At 34.0% G+C, this 26,826-nt stretch overlaps 1 protein-coding gene across 5 annotated transcripts in view; it reads right to left on the bottom strand.

Moving 5' to 3' along the window:
• Positions 1-18,200, bottom strand: part of ankdd1a (ankyrin repeat and death domain containing 1A) — a 36,785-nt gene extending 18,585 nt beyond the window's left edge. For 3 of the 5 annotated variants that reach the window (XR_015494878.1, XR_015494877.1, XM_087259813.1), the window contains exons 1-8: positions 18,004-18,200; positions 15,145-15,248; positions 11,842-11,940; positions 9,433-9,531; positions 9,122-9,226; positions 6,004-6,102; positions 3,138-3,236; positions 2,331-2,429 (exon numbers count right to left, since the gene is read on the bottom strand). Coding sequence is in view for 3 of the 5 variants with exons in the window: in XM_087259813.1 (XP_087115939.1) it covers positions 2,331-2,429; positions 3,138-3,236; positions 6,004-6,102; positions 9,122-9,226; positions 9,433-9,531; positions 11,842-11,940; positions 15,145-15,248; positions 18,004-18,037 (738 nt within the window). In the remaining 2 variants the exon portion in view is untranslated. 5 annotated transcript variants of the gene reach the window in all.
• Positions 18,201-26,826: the final 8,626 nt, after the last annotated feature.

The following is a 26,826-nucleotide window of genomic DNA, read 5'->3' as shown; positions in this document are numbered from 1 at the left end:
ATTCACTTTTTACAATATCAGTAACATGAAGAAAACATACAATAGGGTGTATGCCGAAGCATGCTGATAGGACTTTTAATTTGCCAGTAACCTGGGTTAATCCTTTCTGGTGAATTGTATGCCAGTGCAAAATTGGCGCGTTAAAGGTCTGTTTTCTTTAAAAGTCAGCGATCTCATCTGGCTGAGTGATATCCGATATAAAGTGGGTCTTACATTGTACAAGAAGCACTGGATTAAATTACATTTTCCCCGCCATGTCTTTATAATATGAGCATTAATTTTACCCCAGTATATTCAATGGAGCTTCTGCGCTAACCTGCCGATTCTGACAGGTGCGTACGAGTAAACAGCTTTTTGTCTCTTTTTACGATTGAGCAACTAAATGAATGCCAAAGTCTGTTTAACTGAATGTATTTGAATTACATTACAACATCGATGCTGTAAAAGGAATCGTATAAAATGACAAAAAACTCACAATAACAGGTCACCGGAAGTTTATCAGCATGGGAAACACACTAGCTCGGCATATACCCCATTCTGTTTTAGATGTTCCATGTGGCAACTAGTTTGAGTTTAGCATCTTGAGCACAAAATGATGGATAACGTCAGCTCTGTTATGGTTTATAAAGCAGGGCTGGTAGACAGAAGTTCCGGGGCTATTGTTTTTTCAGTTGGGCTACCAAAATCTATCTACACCATGCCTGGCGGGCTATCTTGATATCTAGATATGTGCATACATGTAGTTTACATTTGATTTAGATTTTTGTAACCAAAAAGATATCTAGATAGCCTACCTGGCACGGTGCATAGATATATACATTAGATGTCGCCTACCCTGTTGTCGTCTATTGGAAGGAATGCGTCAATAGAGCCGCCATTTTAGTACAGGGTAGTGCTCCTTTGAAATTAATGCGGGGCCAAGCTGCAGTGGAGGACCGTGGCCATCCAGAGCCAGAGAAAAACACATATATCTATAATCAGAAGTTTTCCGGGAGGTCAGTATGCTAATTTTTCTTAACTACGAAACTTATAATTTTCCATCACTTTTCTACATTGATAGATCAGCGATCCCACAGGCATTTCTGACAAAAAGCTGTGTTTGTGTGTATGGATATGTACTATCCACCCTCCCTGTTAAATTTGATCTAATCAAGCCCTGAAACACAGCCCCTCAACTGCTTTCACTTCTCATACTGAAGGAGGGAGCGATTAGTTTGTGAATGAATCTCCGTTATGAACGACTCCTTCACTTAGCCGACAATAATACAAGTTTCTGGCAGCGCAGCATCTTGTTGTCATATTTCCTTTGCATTGTTTGCTGATTTTATTCAACAAAACTAGCATAAGCTGAGGGCTTAGTGCGAGTTAGTGCTGCTTTTCCTAATGGTGAATGCAGTAAGTGACTGTATTATCAACATTAACGTTACCCGTTTAGCACAAAAGTTCAGAACATACAAAAACGTAAAAACTTAATCTTACCTATGAAATGTTCTGCCTTTGTGCTTTGTTTTCTTTGTTTGCTCGTTACTACACCCGTGGACAGCGCTAAAGTCCCGCATCTTCACGTTATAACACTGTCTTGACTAGTGTGGTTGAATGACACTTGTCCTGGGAGCACTGTACAAATATGGCGGCGCTACTGACGCATGCTCAGGGTCCCTATGCGATATCTAGTGTATATATCTATGGGCACGGTGTAGATAGATTTTGGTAGTACAACTGAAAAAATAACAGATTTAAATCAAAATAATGGCTGAGGCATTTGCGCCACTAAAGTAGGTAATGCTGTCGCCTCACAGCAAGAAGGTCGCCGGTTCGAACCTAGGCTCAGTTGGCGTTTCTGTGTGCATGTTCTCCCTGCGTTCGCGTGGGTTTACTCCGGGTGCTCCGGTTTCCCCCACAGTCCAAAGACATGCGGTACAGGTGAATTGGGTGGGCTAAATTGTCCGTAGTGTATGAGTGTGTATGTAAACGTGTGTGTGGATGCTTCCCAGAGATGGGTTGCAGCTGGAAGGGCATTTGCTGCGTAAAAACCTGCTGGATAAATTGGCGGTTCATTCCACTGTGGTGACCCCAGATTAATAAAAAGGACTAAGCCGACAAGAAAATGAATGAATAAATGAATGAAATCAAAATAATCAGATTTTGCAAGCCCTGTAAAGTCAAAAATGTATAACAGAGTCAAATGTTACCCATCACAGTTAAGCAATTCTCATTAATAATAGATTCAACTTACTGTAAATTATACATTTGCTGTACAGAAGAAAATTAATGACAACACTTGAAATGCACCCACAATTCTGCAATGAGTAATGCAACAGTGTACTCACATCAGTAAGTTCATTCACATTACAACCAGCCTCCAGCAACAGTCTGATACACTCATAATGACCGCCTTCAGATGCCAAATGCAAAGCTGTCATGCCATCCTGATAAAAGAAGGCAGCAGGCAGATTAAGATAAATCCCAAAAGTCTTACAAGAGCATGCAAGACCGAGATCTTCTGGAGTAAAGCTACTGCAAAAAATGCTTTTCTTACTTAGATTTTTTGTCTTATTTCTAGTCTAAATATCTAAAATTTCTTTTATCAAGAAGCATTTTCTAGACAAGCAAAACATATCGTCTTGTTTTGAGAAATAATATGCCAATATTAAGTGAGTTTTTCCTTAAAACAAGCAAAATAATCTGCCAATGGGGTAAGCAAATTAATCTTGTTTTTTTTTTTTTTGAAGTGAGATTATTTAGCTTACCCCATTGGCAGATTATTTTGCTTGTTTTAAGGGAAAAACTCACTTCATTTTGGCATATTATTTCTCAAAACAAGAATATATGTTTTGCTTGTCTAGAAAATGCTTCTTGATATAGAAATTTTTAGATATTTAGACTAGAAATAAGACAAAAAATCTAAGTAAGAAAAGCATTTTTTGCAGTGTAATAATAATAACTGGAACTAGAAGATCTTAATAATAATAATAATAATTAGATCTCTATAAAAATACATGGTTTCAGCAGGACTATAGTGAATGTGCACATTGCACTGCAATAAACACAATGTTACCATGCACTGGTGTGAATACAAATAAAAGTATTGTTAGACTAAAAGTTCTTAGTGTGAATGAATGGGGCTTTAGACTTACAATGTTTCTTTCATCGATGTTCTCCCCAGTTTCCATGATCTTCTGTAGGACGTCGCTGTGGCCCTGCTTAGCTGCCAGATGTAGTGCAGTGTTTCCATGCTGCATCACATATGATAATGTCACAGTTCTGGGTCACATTAGAGAGTTCTTAAAACAACATTAGTTTTTCAGCTTTTTTTTTATGTATGTGCAAAATTAAACCACTGTTTTTGTCCCATGTTGTTCAAGAAAATAAAAATGGCCACCTTCTGGGAACCAAAGACACCCCTATAGCTCCATTCCCTCCACAGTGAAGAAGATGAAACACAAACTCGGTCATGTTATCTTGAGTTTGGAAGCATGTTACTTATGCTGAAAGGATTATGTAGGAGGTAACTAAAAAAAATTCAATTCGAGAATAGACTTTTCCTTCAGGTCCTCACAGAGTTATAAAAAGAACATTTTAGATGGTGCAAGATAAGACTGGTTCACTTGCATCCAATCACATCATCTACTGAGGCAATTTCACATGACCTTTTTAATATGCACCAAGGAATTTATTGGTTATTGCTAGATCAGATACAGAAAGTTAAAGAGAATTATTTATATTATTTATTATATTGTATTTTATTAACGTCTACTCCCACCCCAACCGTCACAGTAATGTAAAAACAGTAATTGTACCAAGTATTATTTATGCTATTTATTAAATTACCCAATAGATTGTATTTTTACAGTCTACCCCTACCCTAATCCTAACCCCAACCACCACAGTAATGTAAAATATTAATTATTGATTTATTATTGAAACGATTGATTTTTCTTTTATGCTAAAAATCATTCATGACATTAAGAAAAGATCATGCTCCATGAAGACATTTTTCACGTTTTCTACTGTACATAAATCAAAACTCAATTTTTGATAAGTGATGTGCATTGATAAGAACTTAATTTAGACAAATTTTCTTAGTATTTGTTTGTTTTGAACCATCAGATTAATCATGCTCCATGAAGACATTTTTCACGTTTTCTACTGTACATAAATCAAAACTCAATTTTTGATAAGTGATGTGCATTGATAAGAACTTAATTTAGACAAATTTTCTTAGTATTTGTTTGTTTTGAACCATCAGATTTCACATTTTCAAATAGCTGTAGTCATTAATTCATTCATTCATTTTTCTTCAGGTTAGTCCCATCGGAATGAACCACCAACTATGTTTAACGCAGCGGATGCCCTTCCAGATGCAACCCAGTACTGGGAAACACCCATACACTCTCACATTCACACACACTCTCATACACTACACTCTCAGAAATAAAGGTACTCGAGCTGTCACTGGGGTTGTACCTTTTCAAATGGTACACATTTGTACTTAATGGGGCCATATTGGTACCTCAAAAGCATATATTAGTACCTAAAAATTTTAAGAGGAACACTTTTGTACTTTTTAGGTACGAATGTAATAAATATGGCCGACCAGACACATAATTATTTTGCTTTTTATTCCACAACCGAGCCAACTTTGCCCAGAGAAGACTCGAAACCTGATTCCAAGGTATTTACGACCCAAAAGGAATGTGCCATGCAGCATTAAACAAAAACAGGTTTAGGACTTTTTAAGCTGCTTGTCTAAGGCTGATGTTTTCATATAAACTTTACTCTCTTTGTTTAATCATATGTTTTGCAAAGTTTCCCTTTCTCTTCTATTAATATTTTTGGTTTTAATACCCCTGCATATAATGTTTAACTGTACCTAAGCTAAACAACCTCTTATACTGTTCAAGTTTGGACTTTTTGAAAAGCTTACTCGCTGTACAAATCGATCGTTGACATTATATTTTAACATGAGTGCAAAATATTAACGTATAAGAGACTTTAACATTTCTGTCCCGATTTGCATAAAATTTGCCTATGCAAATTCTTCTGACTCTGACAAAGAGCAGTAAAATTATTATTCCAGGAAGTTAGCTTCTAATTGGTCAACTTTCCATGGAGGGTGGATCCGAACCCGCCCTATAAAGTTTAGGACCAAGCTAAACTCTCTCTCTCTTCGCACCCCCCTCTGTTCAAACTCTCTTCGCACCCGTTCTGTTCAACCTCTCTCTCCCCGTCTCTCTTTGAACCGCAACTCCATGGCAACTCCACATCTCTCTGCTCTGGAAACACGTTGTTTTGAAACCTTCTACAAACTCTCTGCAACTTCCTCACAAACCTAAGTATTGAAACCTTCAAGAAATCAGGCGGAAACACAGACGGAAAGGGTTAATCGCACCGCGCTCTGACATTTCACTGCCTAGAATCCTTTGGATGCTTCAGCTTAAAACACCGACATCCCCACTACAACCCTCGTGAGAACAAAGGATCAGCCAACCAACCACGTGCTCAACAATGGGAGCTCGGACATCACGAACAGACCGCAAGTATCACCTTTCTCCCAACATCTAAACTGGTGTGAACTAAATTCAACCCTAAAGAGACAATAGAAGGGTTATATTGAATTTGATGACGTTTGGTTTGCTTGGTTTGTGCTTACAAACTCCGAGGTTTTCCCATCATTACACCTTCTCAACCTCTTACCTCACGTTAGTTACTCTTCCCTATGCTTGTATGAATGTGTGTTTGTGTTAGGTGTTAGTTTTTGTTAGATTAGTCAATAAAGTTTAATTTTGTCCTAATAGGTACAAATCTGTACCTTTTGAAAAGGTACCACCACTGTGACATCTCGGGCCCTATCATACACCCGGCGCAATGTGGCGCAAGGCATTCTAAAAATGTTGAGCTCATACATTTATTATGCACATTTTTAGAATGTCTCACGTAGTGAAATCTAATTAGCACCCACTGAGAGGCGTCTGTGCACAGGTGACTCTTGCCGTCCCTCACCTTGTCTTTGAGGTTATGAGCACAGCCCATGCCAATGAGAAACTCCACCACCTCCAGGTGTCCATGCTCTGCGGCCAGATGAAATGCTGTCTTGCCTGACTGACACAGCAGACAGAGACACGTTAGAAAGGACATAATGATCTACATTAGAAAAAGCTTTACTGCAGAGCTACAGTTCACCTAAAACTGAAAATTCTGTCATCATCTTTTTGTCGCCTAGTTCAGACTTTAGATTTAAGGGGGCCTATCATACACCCGGCGCAATGTGGCGCAAGGTGCAGCGCAATAGTCTTTTGCTACTTTCAGCTCGGCGCAAGGGTCATTTTGAGGTGTTGCGCTACACTGTTTAAATAGCAAATGAATTTGCGCTCATATGTGCGCCCATAGGCGTTCTGGTCTAAAAAAGCAGGCGTGTTTTGGCGCGTTGCTATTTTGAGAAACTGTAAATAGTCTGATCTTTAGACCAGAACAAAGTCGGTCTATTGTCTGGCGCAAAGTGTGCCTGGCTTACACACTACACACAAGATGTAAAGCAATATGCAAATATCTTTACATATGAAAAATAATTTAAATATTAAGGATATATATATATATATATATATATATATATATATATATATATATATATATATATATATATATATATATATAATAAGGATATATATATAGGATATAAATATAAATGATAAAAATATTACAAAACATATTAATTTCTAGCCTACATGAATTTAAAAACCACAGCCTTACTTTCTTCATCTCGGGAGGCTTTTTCATTTCATTCAATTTGCTTTTGTATAATGTTATTATTATTAGCAGTATTATTTATTATATCCATATTTATATTTGTTTTATTAAAAACAAGCTTAGATTTGCCCACCTGTCAGGTTTTAGACCATATGGGGCATAGCAGGTGTATTTGGAAATAACTTAGTATTTTGACCACACTTGGTAATTATTGTTCATTTATTTGTTTGTTGGAAATTAGAACTGAATAGTTTTGAAACAAATCTTTGCGCTTAACAAACGAAATTAATTATTTATTGGCTAATTGATGTCTGTGCGGTAAGGTTTCCCTATCCACGAGAGCAAAAGCGAAAGTGAACTTACTTTACGTCATGTTAATAGCAATGCGCTTATGGCGAGACGCAGCTGGCTCTTAAAGGGAATGAGAGATGAGACTCTAATTGGTTTATTCTCAAAACACACCTATAACTCATTAAGAAAATAAACTCAACCCTTTTAGACCATGCGCCACGGCGCAAAGCGGATTTTCTCGTCCTTAAATTAGCAAAAATGCGTTCTGACGGGTTTTGCGTTCTGCGCATGGATCGTCAACATAGAGCCCAAGGATTGCTTTGTTTTGTTAATTTCTTTGATTTGGCTTACACTCAATGTTTTTGTTTAAAGATAATAATTGTACATGTTTATTTCAACCGTTAAGTAAAAAAGCATAAATAGAGAATTGATTCCTGCCTCATCCTTGATCTGTCACACACATTACACCTGTCTCACTTTAGTGTTACAGCATCCCACTTAAACATCTTAAACACAGAACACTTTTATGCTTATCTTTAGTCAACACTTTTTTATCTTTTTATACAGATTAAATTATAATATGCAGTGACTATCCAGTGCTGATTATTCAATTTCTGTACCTGAATTGTGAATACCTGAAAACTATAATTCACTTTTATCTGTATTTTATTAATCTATGCTTATAATTTATTTGTTATACATTATTCTAGATTCACTCCTTCACAAAATCCCCCCAATCAATCCAAATAAACCTGTTAATATTTAAAAATAAGTTAAAAGACTTTTGACATTTAAACATAAGTAATAATTTTAACACTGAAAATAAATGTCAATAAATAAATAAAATTAATAAATTAATAAAATTTAAATAAATACATTTTTAATAAATAAAAATGTATTAATTTTAAATAAAAAAAATAAATTACAATAAATAAATATATTTTTTATTAATTTACATTTTTAAACATTAAAATAAATTAATTAATTAAATGTAAATGAATTAAAATAAAATTTAAATAAATAAATAAAAATGTATGAAATTTAAAAAAGAAAATAAATGGATTTGAAATAAATTAATAAATTAATTAAAAATATTTTTTATACATTTAAATAATAAATAAATAAAATTTAAAGAAATAAATAAAATTCAAAATCAATAAATAAATGATTAAATAAATAAGTAATATTTGTCTAATGTAAATCTAAAGTTACATAATAGCTAAGTGTTGCTCTTTTACAGTGAAGAATTGTATTCAAAGGCTGCTGAAACTTTTGATCAACTATATAACAAAATTGTTTGGTATTTTTCATTTTGTATTTTTTTTCTCAGTGTAGAGCGCTTGCGGCATTCTTCAACTAGTAGGTGCTTCTAGAAAGAACGAATCCGTCACTCCATATAAGCAAGTCATGCGCCTCCATTGGTAATAACAAACTTGCACGTGCAAAAGACGCGATATGTGACTGGCTCTTAGTTAATAGCTTCAGCCATAGTTAATCCAGTGTGCATGGAGTACAAGCTCGGAACTTCAAACTAGCACTCAGTTGGCATAACTTTGTTAAGTTGCAGCAGTTTTTCTCCATGCAGAAACACAGTGTTGAGAAGCCTTTACGATTGATTAACCGTGACAAATTAAAGCGTGGTCAATAGTAAAATCGGTTAATCGTTGCATCCCTAGTTACAAACATGGCAATGGAAAACATAACCTATATATTGAGAGATAAATACAAGATCTTTGAGGGAGTTTGGGGACCTCTCAAACTGTTGCTAAAATGTGGTGGAGTTGGAAATGTGCTCATTGATGAATAAAAAGAGACGTCATACATACTGATGTAAAACACCGAGACGTTTTTTTTTTTTTTTTTTGACTTCTGTATTATTTAGGTGTAAAGTAATTAAGATATTAAAATATTAAAAAATAAAAGAAATTAGTTGTTTTAAAAGCATCTAAAAACAATATTTTCTCCGTTAAACAACACTTGGGAAATATTTGAAAAAGAACTCAGACTTCACAGGAGGGCTAATGATTTTGGCTTTAACTGTACATTAAAAAACTGAGGTTACAAAAAAAGCAGAAATTCTCACGTTTTCGACTTTATTAAGCTGCACATTTTCCAGATCCTCCATGATATACTCCAGAATGGTGATGTGACCCCTCTGGGCAGCACAGTGCAGGAGATTCAAGCCATTCTGTAGACGAAAAAGAGAGATGGCTCAGTTAGTGAAATGCATTTAAATGATGTTGAAGTCTGAATCTAGGACAGTACGAACATCCAGCTCAATCGTTTTGGCTGGTGTGTTTAAAGGCCATAAAAGACATCAGAACGATATTCGTTAAGAGCACAGCCATCCGTGCTCTGATTGTATGACTGGTTTATAGGGGATCAAAAACTTACTTTGTTTTCAGTGGTGAGCTTTGCTCCGGTTGAGACGAGGATCTTCAGGATAGTCAGGTGACCAAACCATGCAGCCAGGAGCAGAGCGTTCATACCAAACTAGAAAATAAATGAGTCCCAATGTATTCAGTCAAATGTTTTCAAAGAACACGCATGAGTGTGTTAGTCCCAACATTATTTTACAATTATGATATTCCAGTTCTGCTTAAGTTATTCTAGCAATGATGAGGACAATGGTTTGAACAACTAACATACATATTGATTAAATGGTGTATTCTTTTTAATAAATAACAAAAAGAAATTGGCAAAATAATATGCAGTGAAATGTATTATTTTACAATTTTTTATGTTGTTACATTTATTATTTCTTTAACCAAAAGAATATACAGTTAAGTTTATCATTTGATTATCTTTTATTTTATTTTTATATTAAGTTTTTTATTTCTTTAACCAAATGACTATGCAGTGATATTTCTTGTTTTATAATTTTTTTTATATTACGTTTATTAATTCTTTAACCAAAAGAATATGCAGTGATATTTATTATTTTATAAGTTTTTATTTTATTTATATATTACGTTTATTATTTCTTTAACCAAAAGTATATGTAGTAATATTTATTTATTTTATTTTTACATTACGTTTGTTATTTCTTTAACCAAAAGTATATGCAGTAATATTTATTTTATTTTTATATTAAGTTTATTATTTCTTTAACCAAAAGAATATGCGGTGATATTTATTATTTTATTTTTATATTAAGTTTGTTATTTTTTTAACCAAAAGAATATGCCGGGATATTTATATATTTTATTTTTATATTACGATTATTATTACTTTAACCAAAAGAATATGCAGTGATATTTATTATTTTATAAGTTTTTATTTTATTTATATATTACGTTTATAATTTCTTTTACCAAAAGTATATGCAGTAATATTTATTTATTTTATTTTTATATATTACATTTATTAATTCTTTAACCAAAAGAATAAGCAGTGATATTTATTTATTTTATTTTTATATTACGATTATTATTTCTTTAAACAACAGAACATGTACTAATATTTTTTTGTTTTATTCTTATATTAAGTTTATTATTTCTTTAACTAAAAGAATATGCAGTGACATTTATTATTTTATTTTTATATTATATATATTACCTTTTTTATTATTTAAATTTTCTGTATAGCTTTCTAAAAATAAAAATGCATTCATTACATTAATCAGTTAATTATAACCTTACCTGAAGTACTTGACAGACTACATGGAATAAATACATTATAATAATAATAGTTATTGATAAATATAAAATTATAATAATTCTAAAAGTATACTTAATATTTTTTTTATTCATGATTGATATTTTTTTAAATCCTTTAATTAAGTGCCCACTTTTTGAACAATTTTATGATCTCTAAGCAAATTAAAAAATAAAAATATTATTAAAATTGGAACATCACTCTGCAGGTCTACTTCAATCAACTCATTTGAATAAAAATGATCCATTTACAACATTTAAAAACTTACACGTTTAACTACAAATGTGTATATTTTTTAATTTAAAGTTAAATATTACTATCATTAATAAAAAATACCATACATATATTAGTTACTTACTCATCTAAAAAAAAAAAAAAGATTACCTACTTGCATAAAAATATTTAGCATTGCATTTTAGCATCACTCATTGCCTCTTCAATCATTTTGTTGTTGTTGGTTTAACACGTTTACAGCCTCCAGTGCTTTACAGCACACATGCTGGATGAACAGCAGCACATTAAAGATTTATCAAGTGGAGCATTATAGCATTATTCCTCCCATTTGTGCTCATGCAGAAAACCAACATGAAACTTCATAACACATTCAGCCTGAATTTGAACATGGTCACTGCTCATATACAGTTGAAGTCAGAATTATTAGTATTAGAAGTATTAGACCCCCTGTATATTGTTTACCCCAATTTCTGTTTAACGGAGAGAGGATGTTTTTCATCACATTTCTAAACATAATAGTTTAAATAACTCATTTCTAATAATAATGACAGCACATAATATTTTACTAGATATTTTGTAAGATACTATTATTCAGCTTAAAGTGACATTTATAGGCAAGTCATGGTATAACAGTGGTTTGCTCGGTAGACAATCGAACAACAATATTGCTGAAGGGGAATTATTATATTAACCTTAAATTGTTTTAAAAAAATTAAAAACAGTTTTTATTCTAGCTGAAATAAAACAAGTAAGACTTTCTCCAGAGGAAAAAAATATTATAGGAAATACTGTGAAAAAATTCCTTGCTCTGTTAAACATCATTTAGAAAATATTTGAAAAAGAAATTCACAGGAGGGTGAATAATTTTGACTCCATAACTTTTGAACTAAACTGATTGCTTTGGAAACATACGCTGTCCATATCATCCACATCCATGTCGTGGTCTAGCAGCAAACGCAGCGCCTGTTCACTGCCGGCTCCAGCTGCCCAGTGCAGTGCCTTACGGTCCATCTGTCAAAACCGAAAATCACATAAGAATGAAACAGCCATACTGAATCATGAGTGGTAAATACTGCCGTCTGGGGTAAAAACAGGGTCATATCCTGTGTTCCCGTCACTCTAGTGCATAACTGGGATAAACAACACATTCCAGGCAGTCCAAACTGGCATGGTGGATGGCAGCAATACTTTCTCTTTACAAGACTTAGTAATCCGCAAGGTACAAGTACCAACGTACTCACAAAAAAAAAATACTTTCTGTTAATTCAAACTTCTTATATAAAATGAATTGAGACAAACCAATTCTTAAGGTTTTGAGGGGAAAATGTAATTGATTTATGTTTAATGAACTTAAATTTGTACATATTTTGACTTCAACTGCATTTACTTTTGAACTAAACTAAAACTGCAAACTTCAGCTGTTCTTTTATATTAAACTAAAAGCATTTAGAACAACATGAAGGGATTGTGTGGAACCCAGCATTTTTTACAGTGTATAATTTATTTTCGGTGGCATGGTAGCCCAGTGGTTAGCACTGTTGCCTCACAGCAAGAAGGCTGCAGGTTCGAGTCCCGGCTGGGCCACTTGACATGCGCTATAGGTGAACTGAATAAACCAACTTGGCCATAGAGTGTGTGTGTGTGTGAATGTGAGTGTGTGTGGGTGAATGCCAGTACTGGATTGCGGCTGGAATGGCATTCATCCGCTGTGACATGTAATGTATTTTTTTTATTTAATGTCATGTCAGCAATCAAGGCTATTGTCATTGCAGGAACATTTCAATAACTATACAATTTAAAATCAACAAACAAATGAACACATAAATTAAATAAGATTTTTAGTGTGATGACATGATAAAAATCCTAAAATCTTTTCTGGTGTCACTTTGCTAATAATGTCCTAAAGAGAGTTGATTTTATAAAAAAAGGCTTCTGGAATCATTAAAAGCAGGACAGTCCAGTAAAATGTGTTTTAGTGAGGGCAAATGTGCAGTACAAACACTGAGTAGGGTTTTCACCTTGGAGCAAATAAGCATGGGTTATTCTTGTACGTCTAATATGACATCTGGTAAAAATCACTTGACCAAATCTAGCCTTAAGATGTCTTAAAATTCTGTGTGAGATTTCAGATAGTAATACATATAATTCATTATTTTCCAATGCATCATCCGCTGTGTAAAACATATGCTAGAATAGTTTGCGGTTCATTCCGCTGTGGTGACCTCTAAAATAGAGACTAGGCTAAGGGAAAATGAATGAATGTTTCCGATTGCAGGTCATTTGAAAGCTGGATAAGTTGGCGGTTCATTCCACTGTGGCAACGCCTGATGAATAAAGGGACTAAGCCGAAGAAAAATAAATGAATGAATGAATGAATAATTGATTTTTATGTTATTTTTTTGTTGTTTTCAAAACCAAAAAACGAATTTTATCCCTCCCACGCAACATAAAAATGTACAGTTTTTCCCTTCAAATATTTATTTTTGTTTTATAACATTTTGTTTTCACACACAAAATGAAAATGCAATAAAACCACAATGGATAAACAGCTTTAAAATTTGTTCTCTGTGTGGGCAGGAATTAAATGCTCCCCTCTCCGCTGATTGGTCAACCAAACAAACACCACACTCGCAGAAATGCTTTCATTTTAAGTTTTTTATTTTCTATTTTACATGCTTCAAGAAACAAAACCACAAATCAATGCCTCCTATAGTGCGTAAAACTATTTACTCCCTTCACCCTCTTTTTAAAATCAATCAATCACATTTAGGTCATCAATTATTCAATTGTCAATCATTAAAAACATACAGTTTGGGTTATGTTGAAACAAAAATTGATGATTGCATGATTTAGTATGTGATTTTTCTGAACAATCCGTCTTTTTATAATTGTGAAGGTGATGTTTTTTTGTGGGTGGATGTGATATTTTTCATGATGAATACTGTCCAATATTTTTCAACTCTGCCTTTTTAAAATATGGTAATAGGTGAAAATTTGCTCTTGGGCAACATCTGCCTTATTAACAGTTTTACTGTTGATTGATGAGCATTGTATCTGTTAAAAAAATAAATTAAAACTAAATAAAATAAAAACTAAAATATGTACAGCTCAAGTCAGAATTATCAGCCCTCCTAAATTATTACCACCCCTTTATATTTTTCACCAATTTCTGTTTAACGGAGAGAGGATTTTTTTCAACGCATTTCTAAACATAATATATTTAATTTCTCATTTCTAATAACTGATTTGTTTAATGTCATGATGAAAGTACAGAATATTTGACTGGATGTTTTTCAAGATACTACATTTGTGACCTGGTAACTCTGGCCACTCCCACCCGTAGTCTTCGTTCCTCATCTGCAATCTTGCTGTATCAGCCACGCTGTAAACTGAAGACTATAGGTGGTCGTGCTTTTTCGAACAGTGCGCCCAAGTTATGGAATGGCCTACCCACCAGCATCAGGAATGCTGTTTCGCTGGATTGTTTTAAGAAACTTCTTAAGATTCACCTTTTTACCGTTGCTTTTAACTTGGATTGATTATTTTTGTTATTTTCTCATCCAATTGTATTGAATCATTCATATTTTATTGCTCTTTATTTATTTTATTTTTTGACTGTTTTTATTGTTCTGCTTTGTTTGCCTGTATGCCTGTTAGCGCTTTGGGACTGAGAAAAGCGCATTATAAATTATTTTATACCAGTATTCATCTTAAAGTAACATTTAAAGGCTTAACTAGGTTAATTAGGCAAGTTAGGGTAATTAGGCAAATCATTGTATAATGATAGTTTGTTCTGTAAACAATAGAAAAACAATACTGCTGAAGGGGGCTAATAACATTGACTTTAAAATGTTTTTAAAAAAAATTAAAACTGCTTTTATTCTAGCTGAAATAAAACAAGTAAGACTTTCTCCAGAAGAAAAAAATATTATAGAAAATACTCTGAAAAATTCCCTGCTCTGTTAAACATCATTTGGGAAATTAATGGAAAAAAAGAAGAAGAAAAAAAATCACGGAGGGGGTGAAAAATCCTGACTTTAACTGCATATTGGGCTTTCTGGTGCTACATTTAAAAACTGTACACTTAGGACTGAATTTTTTGTTGTTTTTAGTCACATGTATAATGAAAAGCACATTTGCGATCCTGACTAAGGGTGCGTAACATATCAAAATGTTTAAGGTATGAACCATGTCTTGTAATTAGCAAGATCTCACCTTGTTTTTGACTTTGATGTCCACTCCTCTACTGATCAACTCCTGCATTCTCTCCGTGTCGTTCCTCTTTGCAGCGTCATGAAACTCCTTCTCCGAGCGAAGCACTGGAATGAAATGAAAGTAGAAGATGAGACAAATAATATATGTTTTGCACAGGTACAAACATCAGCAAGAAGCAAACATGCATCAACAATATCCATATCTAATGTTTTGGTGTAGGTCTGCACGGTGGCTCAGTGGATATCACTGTCGCCTCACAGCAAGAAGGTCGCTGGTTCGAGTCTCTGCTGGGCCAGTTGGCATTTCTGTTTAGAGTTTGCATGTTCTCCCCATGTTGGTTTCCTCTGGATGCTCCGGTTTCCTTCACAGTCCAAAGACATGCGCTATAGGTGAATTGGGTAAACAAAATTGGCCGTAGTGTATGAGTGTGTGTGTGAGTGTGTATGGGGAATTCCCAGTACTGGGTTGCGACTGAAAGGGCATCCGCTGCGTAAAACAAATGCTGGATTAGTTGGCGGCTCATTCTGCTGTGGCGACCTCTAATAAATCAGAGACTAAGCTGAAGGAGAATGAATGAATGAATGTTTTGGTGTATCATTTTCAACTTATATTACCTCAGTCAAGGCTTTTAGACTATATATACACACAGTTATAGGCCATTCTTTTAGTTTGGCTAGTAAAAAAGCTTTTTTAAATAAACAATAAATAATAATTCAGGTCAATATTATTAGCCCCCTAAAAAGATGTTTTCTGTTGTTTACAGAACAAACCACTATTGTCCAATGACTTGCCCAATTAACCAAACTTTAACCTAAGTAACCTAGTTAATCCTTTTAATTGCACTTTAAGCTGAATACTAGTGACTTGCAAATAGGCATAGGCTAGTATAAGATACTGAGTGTATGATAATCTTGGATAAAAATATCATGGTTTCACGGTATTGTGCTCACAGCTCTAAAATATACTCTTTTTAAATGTCTGGGTAAAAACAAAAACCTTTTTCCTCTTTGAACACGATATATATTATTTTTTAAAAGATTTAAAATATTTTTGGAGCAATAAACACGTCAGGTTAAATAAATCAAATGAAATAATGATTTCTGCTGTCTTTATTAGTTTCAAAAACACTGATTTCTTCACAATTTAAAACGGCATCTTGGGATATCTTTTCTGCTGAAGATACTGTTGTCCTAAAAAAACGTAAAACAAAACATAAAATAAAAAATCTTACACAAACTGTAGGAGTGGTTTAGCAGAAAATGTTGGCGGTTTTAAAAACAGACTTTTCCAAACCGAGGTATACCTTAAAAACGGTTATCATCCCATGCTTGCAAATATTTATTTATTTATTTATTTACAGCATGTTTAATGCCATATCAGCAGTCTTGGCTACATTTATGGCAAATCCTAAACTAAATATACAATATGCAAAATCCAATAATATCGATTTCTTAATAAAAATTCATTTTACAAAAAAAAAAAAAAAACACAAATAACAACACTGAATAGAATCATATACAATTTTTAGTGTGATTAATGACAGATATTCAAATATCTCTCCAGAAGACACCTTTTTAAACACTTCCTCTTTAATATGGTTTAAAAATACAGATTATATTAAAAAATGCTTTATCGTCAAAATATTCAAAATATAGGTTTTTCTTCTCCTTTTAATCAATACGAGTGTGTACTTCTTGAGTGACCTCATTTAATACAGTGCTCAGCATAATTAAGTACACCACATTTTAAAAATGAATATTTGTATGCATTTCTCAGTGAATATAGGCAATGTGTTTTGCTGCATTTAAACAAAACAGATTTATTAAACAAATATATTTTTTCAAAATAATGTTTTAGTCATCAAACATATTTAGAAATAGGAAGATAATACACTTAAATTCAAACAAAATATTGCAAAAATAAATTACAACCTACAAAATTTCAACTAAATCTTTAAATTTTTTTGGCTTCTTTTGATTTGTTCTCTTTTTTTTAAGTTTGTATTTTATATTTTTCTATAACATATATACTAGTGTACTAGTTTTTGGACTCTTATCGCAAGTTATTTTGTTAGATAAGCTCCAGATTTGACTAATCTAATGTATATGCAAAATACACTGTTGTAAAGCTGCCTATTAAAATATGAATTTAAAAGATAGATTTGTTAGGGGTGTACTTTTATATACTGCATATATACTGCACAACCTGATCATGTCTATTTTCAAAATGGTAATTATTTCTTTAATTTACAAACAGATTCACTTTATATAAATTGTTATTGCATCCCATTCCCTTTGCCATTTCTCAATAATATACAGATTCAAAGCAGGTTTGGCATCTCGCAAATAACTAGTTATAATAACTAACCTAAAAGAAGTTAGTTATTAGAAACTAGTTATTAAAACTGTTATGTTAAAAAATGTGCTGAAAAATAAACTCTGTTAAACAGCATTTGGGAAATATTTGAATATCATCATCATCATCATCATTTTGTCTTCAACTCTAACGTTATATAGCATTTTTATATACATAAATTAGTGGTTAAAAACATCTCCAAATGAAACTTTTTACAATTAGGCCATTTATTAAGATTTATATAGATGAATTGTAAAATGTGAGGATATTAGAAAACAATCAAGAGAGCAGGTTGTATGTAACTGACAGATCAACACAGCTCCTAAAACGAGCCTCTTCAGCGTAGTAACATTATAAATGTTTCAATATAGTAGTCACAGTTAGATTTATAAGCCAGCTCAAACACTGAGATGATAAATATTTTAACTAGTGAATATATTTCTCACACTTGCCCCAGTTTCTATCCGCACCGCACTACAACACAATCATTCTTTCAATACTCACATATATCGTCTTCAGAAACCAGTCCGTCTTCCATCGTCGTCGGTCGACAGCGTGTTACGTCTCCAATGTGAGCATTTTCTAATATTAATCTAGTAGATCTTCATATTATTTTGTGATGTCCGGCTGCGTTTCTGTGCGATTTTCTCTCAGCCGAGCTCAAGCCTGCCGCTTTGGGAAATGACGAATCCTACTGAAGCGAGCAAACGTTTGCCTCATGAATATTAATTACGCCATGCGGATATTTCTTCGCTTTCCTCCAATGGCGAATTTAAATATTAACCAGTCACTTCCAATGGCGTGCTTTTAGTTATGAATATTGAATTAAATGCGTAGACGTCACTTGTGACGTTCCAATGGTGAAAGGCTACTTATGAATATTTAACATGTTTGATGTAACTTTACTCTCAAGCAGGAAAATAACATGACAGCTTATTATATACAGTCAAAGACGCGCGCTTTGTCATGTTAAATAAGAAAACGCCATTTATGTTTTTATCTTACTAACTTAATCAGATAGTTCACCCAATTTCCTCCATTTGTTCCAAACCTGTTTGAGTTTCTTCTGTTGAACACAAAGGAAGATATTCAGAAGAATGTTGAGGGAAAACAGCCATTGACTTCCATACTTCCCTACTATGGATGTCAATGGCTGCTTTTCCATCATTTACCTACATTTTTTGTTTTGTGTTCATCATAACTAAGAAACTCAAGAAAAGTTTACCACCACTTGAATGTGTGTAAAGGGTGAGAAGGTTTGAATTTTGGATGAACTATCCATTTTAGTTTGTATACAATTATACTTATTTTTATGAAGTAATAAAAAATCTGATTTAACTTAAGTATGTTTAGCTATCATTACCTCCTTTTGTTCCACCTGTTTGTTTCTTTCTGCTGTTGAACACAAAGGAAGATATTCAGAAGAATGTTGAGGGGAAAAAACAGCCATTGACTTCTATGGTATGTTTTATTCCTACTATGGATGTCAATGCTTTTTTCCAACATTTACCTACATTTTTTGTTTTTTGTTCAACATGTAAACTTAAGAAAAATTTACAACCAGTTGAGTGTGTGTAAACAGTGAGAAGGTATAATTTTTTTGGGTGAACTATCCCTTGAAGTTTGTATTATACTTATTTTTTATTGGGTAAAAAAAAAATCTGATTTAATTTAAGCATCTTAAAGAGATAGTTCACCCCAAAAATAGAAATCGAGTTATTATTACCTCCATTTGTTCCATGTTTGAAGTTCTTTCTGCCGTTAAACCCAAAGGAAGATATTCAGAAGAATGTTGAGGGGGGAAAAAACAGCCATTGACTTTAGTATGTTTTATTCCTACTACACTGCTGAAAAAAACCCGCTTAAACCAGCCTAGGCTGGTTGGCTGGTTTTAGCTGGTCGTCCAGTTTAGATGGGTTTTAGCTGTTTTCAGGCTGGCTTCCAGCCATTTCCAGCCTGGTCTCAGTTGGTCCGGCAGGAAAATGTCCAGCTAAAATCCGATTGACCTGCCTGGTTTAAGTTGGACATAGCTAGTTTTGGCTGGGCTCACAGTACAAACTAGACTGGTCAAGCTGGTTTTAGCTGGTCATATCCCAGCCTGACCAGCTAAGACCAGACTGGAAATGGCCAAATGCCCTCTCAAACCAGGCTGGTCGACCAGCTAAAACCAGCTAACCAGCTTAGGCTGGTTTTAGCTTTTTTTTTTTTCAGGAGGATGTCAATGAAAACATTTACCTGTTTTGTGTTTAACATGGAGAAACTTACGAAAAGTTTACAACCACTTAAGAGTGAGTAAACGGTGAGAAGGTCTTAACTTTGAAATGAACCCTTTAAGTTTGTGTTCAATAATACAATTTTTTATGTAAGTGTATAAAATATTTCTGGTTTAATTTAAGCATAAGCATCTTAAAAAGATAGGTTACCCCAAAAACAGAAATTTAGCAAACATTTCCTCCATTTGTTTCATACCTATTTGAGTTTCTGTCTCCTGTTGAACTCAAAGGACGATATAGAAGAATGTTGAGGATTAATGATTTTTGATTTAATTTAAGCATGTTAAGCATCTGAAAGACATAGTTCACCTCCAAAAATAGACGTTTAGCTATCATTTCCTCCATTTCTTCCATCTCTGTTTGAGTTTCTGCTGTTGAACACAAAGGAAGATATTCAGAAGAATGTTGAGGGGGGAAAAACAGCCATTGACGTCCATCTGTTTTATTCCTACTATATGGATGTCAATGTCTGCTTTTCCCCAACATTTACCTATTCTTTTGCTTTGTGTTCATCATAACAAAGAAACTCAAGAAAAGTTTACAACTGAGTGTGTGTAAACGGTGAGAAGGTCTTATTTTTTGGGATGAACAGTACCATTAAGTTATATTTATGTAAACGTAACAATTATACTTATTTTTTGATGTTAAAAAGCTTTTAAAGAAACAATATTTCTGCTTTAATTTACGCAACAAACGCTAATCTTATTGGTAATGAGTGACATGCAATAATCATCTACATACTATGAAATTTTATAGGCTTGTTTGCTCATAGTATTATTCAATCTCATATTTTAATCTTCATTAAATTCATTACTCGTTGTTATCAGTGACAGCTGAATCTTCATGCATCAAATTTCTTTCAGTTTCACCTTTGTTGTGTAACAAAAGGCTATTGAGATTCTTTGTCTGCTGACTTTAGGTAAACCAACACGAATGCTGAGCAAATGTTGTCCTGTTTGAACAAAGAAAGAAAACAAAGCTGTCACTTTATTATGAGCATCGTCCACTAGAGAGAGCTGCAGACTCACTTGTCTGTTATGATGACAGATTTCTAAAAAGCTTCACCTCAATTTATCGCATTGGAAAGGGAAGGTCAAGAAGAGTTTAAATATTCTAGTCGATATCAGTACAGTAGATGTGCACAGCTCATAAGATGCACATTGTAAAAAATATAAGCCATGTATAATACACTCACCGGCCACTTTATTAGGTACACCTGTCCAACAGTTCATTAAAGCAAATTTCTAATCAGCCAATCACATGGCAGCAACTCAATGCATTTAGCAGGGTTCAACGCTAAGGATTTTTTATACGGGTCCGATTGGGCCATTGGTTGAGATTTTTACTTGCCCTGCCAAAATTTTCACTGGCCCCACCAAAAAAAAAAAAAAAAAAACTAAAAAGTTAATAGCTATTTCTTAGCCACATATTTTAAATAATGGCAAAATTATGCCTGTGAATCTAGAATTTAAACATTTTAAATATGTTAATAAATGTATAATGAGCAAAATGCTAATGAATTATTTAATTAATGCTAATGACATTTATGCTAATGAAAGAGCAGTATTAAAATGTGCTGGTATTTTAATGCAATTCTAAATAATTTTTATAAAAATGGCTTCCCAAACTGACAACATTTTTTTTTTTTTCCAGTTTCTTAATTTTGTTACCATGTAATTGTCTGCTTCTAAGACTTTAGAAACAGACGTTTTCTTTTAGCCTCATTGTTTAATTTTGCCGCCATGTTGCCATCTTTTCGCTGTACTGGTTGTTACCACGCGTTACCACGTTACAAAAAAAAAAAAAAAAAAAAAAACGTCCTCAACGTTACTGGCCGATAGGGGCCAGTAACAATCCTGTCTACTGTCCCAAGTGTCTTTCACACTGGCCCTAGGCCACCGGACAGTCCTTATTGTTGAGCCCTGTTTAGGCATGTAGACATGGTCAAGACGATCTGCTGCAGTTCAAACCGAGCATTAGAATGAGGAAGAAAGCTGATTTAAGTGACTTTGAACGTGGCATGGTTGTTGAGGCGGTACGAGCTGGTCTGAGTATTTCAGAAACTGCTGATTTATTTGGATTTTCACGCACAACCATCAGAATTTGGCATTAACAATATGAAAACATGGATCCATCCTAACCTGTATCAACGGTTCAGGCTGGTGGTGGTGGTGGTGTAATGGTGTGGGGGATGTTTTCTTGGCACACTTTGGGCCCATTAGTACCAACAGATCATCTTGTCAACGCCACAGCCTACCTGAGTATTGTTACTGACCATGTCCATCCCTTTATGAACACAGTGTACTCATCTTCTGATGGCTACTTCCATCAGGATAAAGCACCATGTTATAAAGGGCAAATCATCTCAGACTGGTTTCTTGAACATGACAATGAGTTCACTGTACTAAAACGGCCTCCACAGTCACCAGATCTTTGGGATATGGTGGAACGGGAGATGTGCATCATGTACAAATCTGCAGCAATGATGTGATGCTATCATGTCAATATAGACCAAAATCTGTGAGGAATATTTCCAGTACCTTCCAGCCACAAAGTTCTGAAGGAAAAAAAGGGGTCCAACTCGTTAGTAGTAATGTGTACCTAATAAAGTGGCCAGTGAGTGCATATTCCTCATGTATTATTAGTATGTGTACATTGCTGTGTCAAAGCAGTCACTGAGGAAAGATCTTTCAAAAAAAAAAAAAGCTCCGATCACACCAGCAGAGGGAGACAGAGAGACTGTTTTCTACACAGTAGGCTAATATTTGAGAGCACATGAGGGAAAAAACAGACAAATGCCGTCAGCTCATTTCTATAAATGGAGAAAATAGAGGAAGTATTGGATCACAAAACACTCGAGCAGCTATGATGAAATTTCTGGAAATTAAAAGGTCAAAAGGCCAACATAAGCCATAGAAAATATATGTTGCTGTGACATTTTAAGACTTTTGACATGACAATCTTCAACATTGGTCAGTTTTTGAGTGTGTGTGTGTGTGTGTGTGTGTTTGTGTGTAGTTGCGGTGAAAGTGCAGTCCTGCTGATCACTTCCACATTTTAATATTATAAAGCAAGAAGCGGAACCGATTATTTACCAGCCCATGTTCACACACACACACACACTAATATTATTTTTGTGGTGTCCCCTGTCTGTGGCGTAAACATACAGTTGGAAGTCAGAATTATTAGCCCCTTGAATATTTTTTTACCCCCAGTTTCTGTTTTACAGAGAGCATATTTTTTCAGCACATTTCTAAACATAATAGTTTTAATAACTCATCTCTAATAACTGATTTATTTTATCTTTGTCATGATGACAGTAAATAATATTTGACTAGAAATTTTTCTAGACACTTATATACAGCTTAAAGTGACATTTAAAGGCTTAACTAGGTTAATTAGGTTAACTAGACAGGTTAGGGTAATTAGGCAAGTTATTGTATAATGATGGTTTGTTCTGTAGACTATCGGAAACAATATATAGCTTAAAGGGGCTAATAATTTTGACCTTAAAATAGTGTTTAAAAAAAATAAAAAACTGCTTTTATTTTAGCGAAATAAAACAAATAAGACTTTCTCTACAAGAAAAAATATTATCAGACATACTGTGAAAATGTCCTTGCTCTGTTAAACATCATTTGGGAAATATTAAAAAAAGAATAAACAATTCAATAGCGGCTAATAATTCTGACTCTGTAACTGTATTTTCCTAACTGTATTTCCACACATTTGTCAGGTTTTTGTTCTCAGAAACTAAAACTAGAACTAAGAGCGTCAAGCGTGAGTAAATGATGACAGAGTTTTCATTTCTGTGTGAACTTGCATTTGAAATCCAAATCCTCTAAAGCACAGATGTCAAACTCAGTTCCAAAAGGGCCGCAGCTCTGCACAGTTTAGTTCCAACCCTAATTAAACACACCTGATCAAACTAATTGAGTCCTTTAGGCTTGTTTGAAACCTACAGGTAAGTGTGTTGGAGCAGGGTTGGAACTAAACTGTGCAGGGCTTCGGCCCTCCAGGAATTGAGATTGACACCCCTGCTCTAAAGGATTGTTAGTCTGCATTATTCAGGGCAACCGGAGCCGGGAACACTTCCCAAAAGACATCATTTGTACGGCATCTGCGCTTATGTTAGTCTGTTTTTATTATTCCCGAAGTTTCCATAATCCTGGACCAGGCCGTATCCAGATCAGCTGCTGTGGTGGTCATGGAGGATTGGAGAGCATGAGACTGTTTCCTGTAAGACCCCAGTGACAGACGAGTCTTCGCATTGATCCTGAAGGGCCAGCCTATACACCAGCCAGTGACCTCTCCCACCTGCAGCTTCTCCACGATGGGCGTCCAGTGTTCTCCAGAGCCTAGACCGCAGCTCTGCACAAGAAGTTTGGTCATAGGAGAACTGGTCGTGCTTAACTGAGTCTGGTTTCTCTCTAGGTTTTTTTCCCTTCACTTTCATCAATTGGTGAAGTTTGTTCCTCTCCTCTGTCAACACTGGCTTGCTTAGTTCGGGACTTATGGAGCTGCACATCAATGGATTTGCTCATCGTAATGCAAATTTGTACGTTCGAGACACAGCTGTATCTTTTGTCTAATAAATGGCTGGGTGATTCTGTCGAGCAAGACCTGGAAACAAGATTTTTCAACTAAACCTTTAATGACAGTTTCTTTTTTTACTAAAAGCACTGCCCTTAAATTGTGTATTTAACTGAGTGCCAGGCTGCAGTAGTCCAGATTTTTTGATGAACGACATGATAATATCGAGTTCTCATTAAAGGATCCTGCTTTGAAGATACCCGAAAAATTCTCCTGGGGCCTGTTTCAGTAAGGAGGTTCAAACAACTCAGAGTTTAAATTTGAACTCTGAGTTGATTTACCGAGAGATTAAAAACTCAGAGTTTTCGGTTTCAGAACAGCTGATCTGAGTTGGGTCAATCAACTTCGAGTAGACCAACTCAGAGTTAAGCGCGCACACCGTGACTTTAAAAAGGCATTATCAATGGAGCGTAGACATTACGAGTGACTATGGCAATATCTTATAAAAGAGATCACCATTTCTTTCTCCAGCTGAACTTGATGTTCTCATGCAAAGTTATAGCAAATATGAGTGTGTATATATTTGAAAAGAAACAACCATCAGTGAAGAAGAGACAGTTAGCGTGGGAAAACAGCTGCTCAAGTTAATGCCTAATTTCACTTTTTAAGTATTTAAATATTTAAGTATAATAAAATAAGTAATGTAATTTGTGACGTTTATATTTTTTTTCTAAACTTTTTTATACATTTATTAGTTTTAAATGATTTAACAGTGCACTTGTGTGTCTGCCTTTTTTATTGATCAAGTGATAGAGGTTAATATAACATTTAGAAGGTAAGCAGTACTAAAAATATTTTTTAGAAAGAATAATAATCCCATTAATCTAGATACAGTGCATGTCGAAGGTGAATTTAATTTAATTATTTATTAAAAAAGGATAAGTCATTCTAGTACAGTTCTTCTGTGTGTGACTAAAATGTAGGCAATAGCTATGTTTCCATCCAAATATATTACATAAATTTATGTGCAAAACTGGCATATTGCATAAAAGATGCGAATATAATTCCATCCAACGAGTCAAAGAGAAAAAAATCGTCACTTCCTGATTAAACTGGCACCAAATATCAACAGTAAAAACAGAATTTACTGTGGTAGAAGAAGCTGCGTCAATTAATTCTTTATTTAGCCTAATTAATGTACTTGCGCCTCGATGTCAGAAGACAATGCTGAAACACAATGAACACGTGGGGGCGTCTGAAGCCATGAGACGCGGAGACTCTTGACACGCACCAGACGTTCAGAGGTAATAATAATATACACTACTGAAACAGTTAAGGCATTTTAGAATGACTAAAACAATATTTAAGACATGTTACAGTGTGCTCAGCTTGCTGGTTTGTCCATTTACACACATTTTCATTATCATATGATCATGATCTTTTTTTTAATGTACATACTGTAATTTGTTTAGTAAAAGTGTTTCCATCGTAGTTTATGCACACATTTTCTATCGAATAAAAGTTTATCCTACTCAGTTATGCGCGTTTTTTTATGCATATTTTAAAAAGTTATGTGCATCATGACATTTCTATCAATCGTTTTTATGCACGTATCCAAAATGAGCATAAAAATAGGTGTGTGGAAATGTAAGGCTAAGGCGAGAAATACCGCTTCATCTTTAAAAAAAGGGAAGGAGACAGACAGAAACTCTGAGTTTAGAGAATAAAACCTGCTTCTGACCAGGTTAGATTCACAGAGTAAGTTACCACAGTAACTGACTCTGAGTTAAAGTTACCTTTCTTTCAGAAACAGGCTTGACTTACCCTGCTTTCTCGAGTTTAACAAACCTGCCATTTTGAAACGGAAAACCCAGAGTTTCTCTCATTTCAGGGTTAAAATACTCTGAGTTTTCAGTTAACCTCCTTTCTGAAACAGGCCCCTGGTCTGTCTCTTCTTCAGTTCGCAACAACTCCATTTAATGGCATCATATAAACGTATAAAGAACAGCCATATATATATATATATATATATATATATATATATATATATATATATATATATATATATATATATATATATATATATAAAACACATTCTGTTTGAGTAAACTCTGAACTGACCAAATATTTGTACACCAGTGTATATATTTATAGTGTATATACACAGCTTGAACACTGCATGTTGCAGCTGTTAAACATTGTGAATGTTTCATTGATTTCATTTTAAATCTACACAAAATTCCTCTAAATTAATTATTTATAAATGAAAGGAGCTAATAAACCTACAACTAAAATGACTATTCATGATGAAAATCATTGTTAAATACATTTATTCCCAAAATTTAGCATATTTTATTAACTAATGAAACTTTGATAACCTTTGACACAAAAAAATTAGATTTTTGTACTCTCTTTGGTATTCATTTTATTAACAATGCCGAAAATCATTGTTAAAAACACCCCACCAAATTTTTTTTAGCACATTTTATTAATTAATGCAAACTTAATAATGTTTGAGAAA

This window comes from Danio rerio, chromosome 7 (genome assembly GCF_052040795.2).
Source record: "Danio rerio strain M-AB ecotype USA chromosome 7, GRCz13ab, whole genome shotgun sequence".
Classification (NCBI taxonomy): Eukaryota; Metazoa; Chordata; class Actinopteri; order Cypriniformes; family Danionidae; genus Danio; species Danio rerio.
The sequence above is the reverse complement of the archived record's forward strand: the minus strand, read 5'-3'. Positions and strand labels throughout refer to the sequence as shown.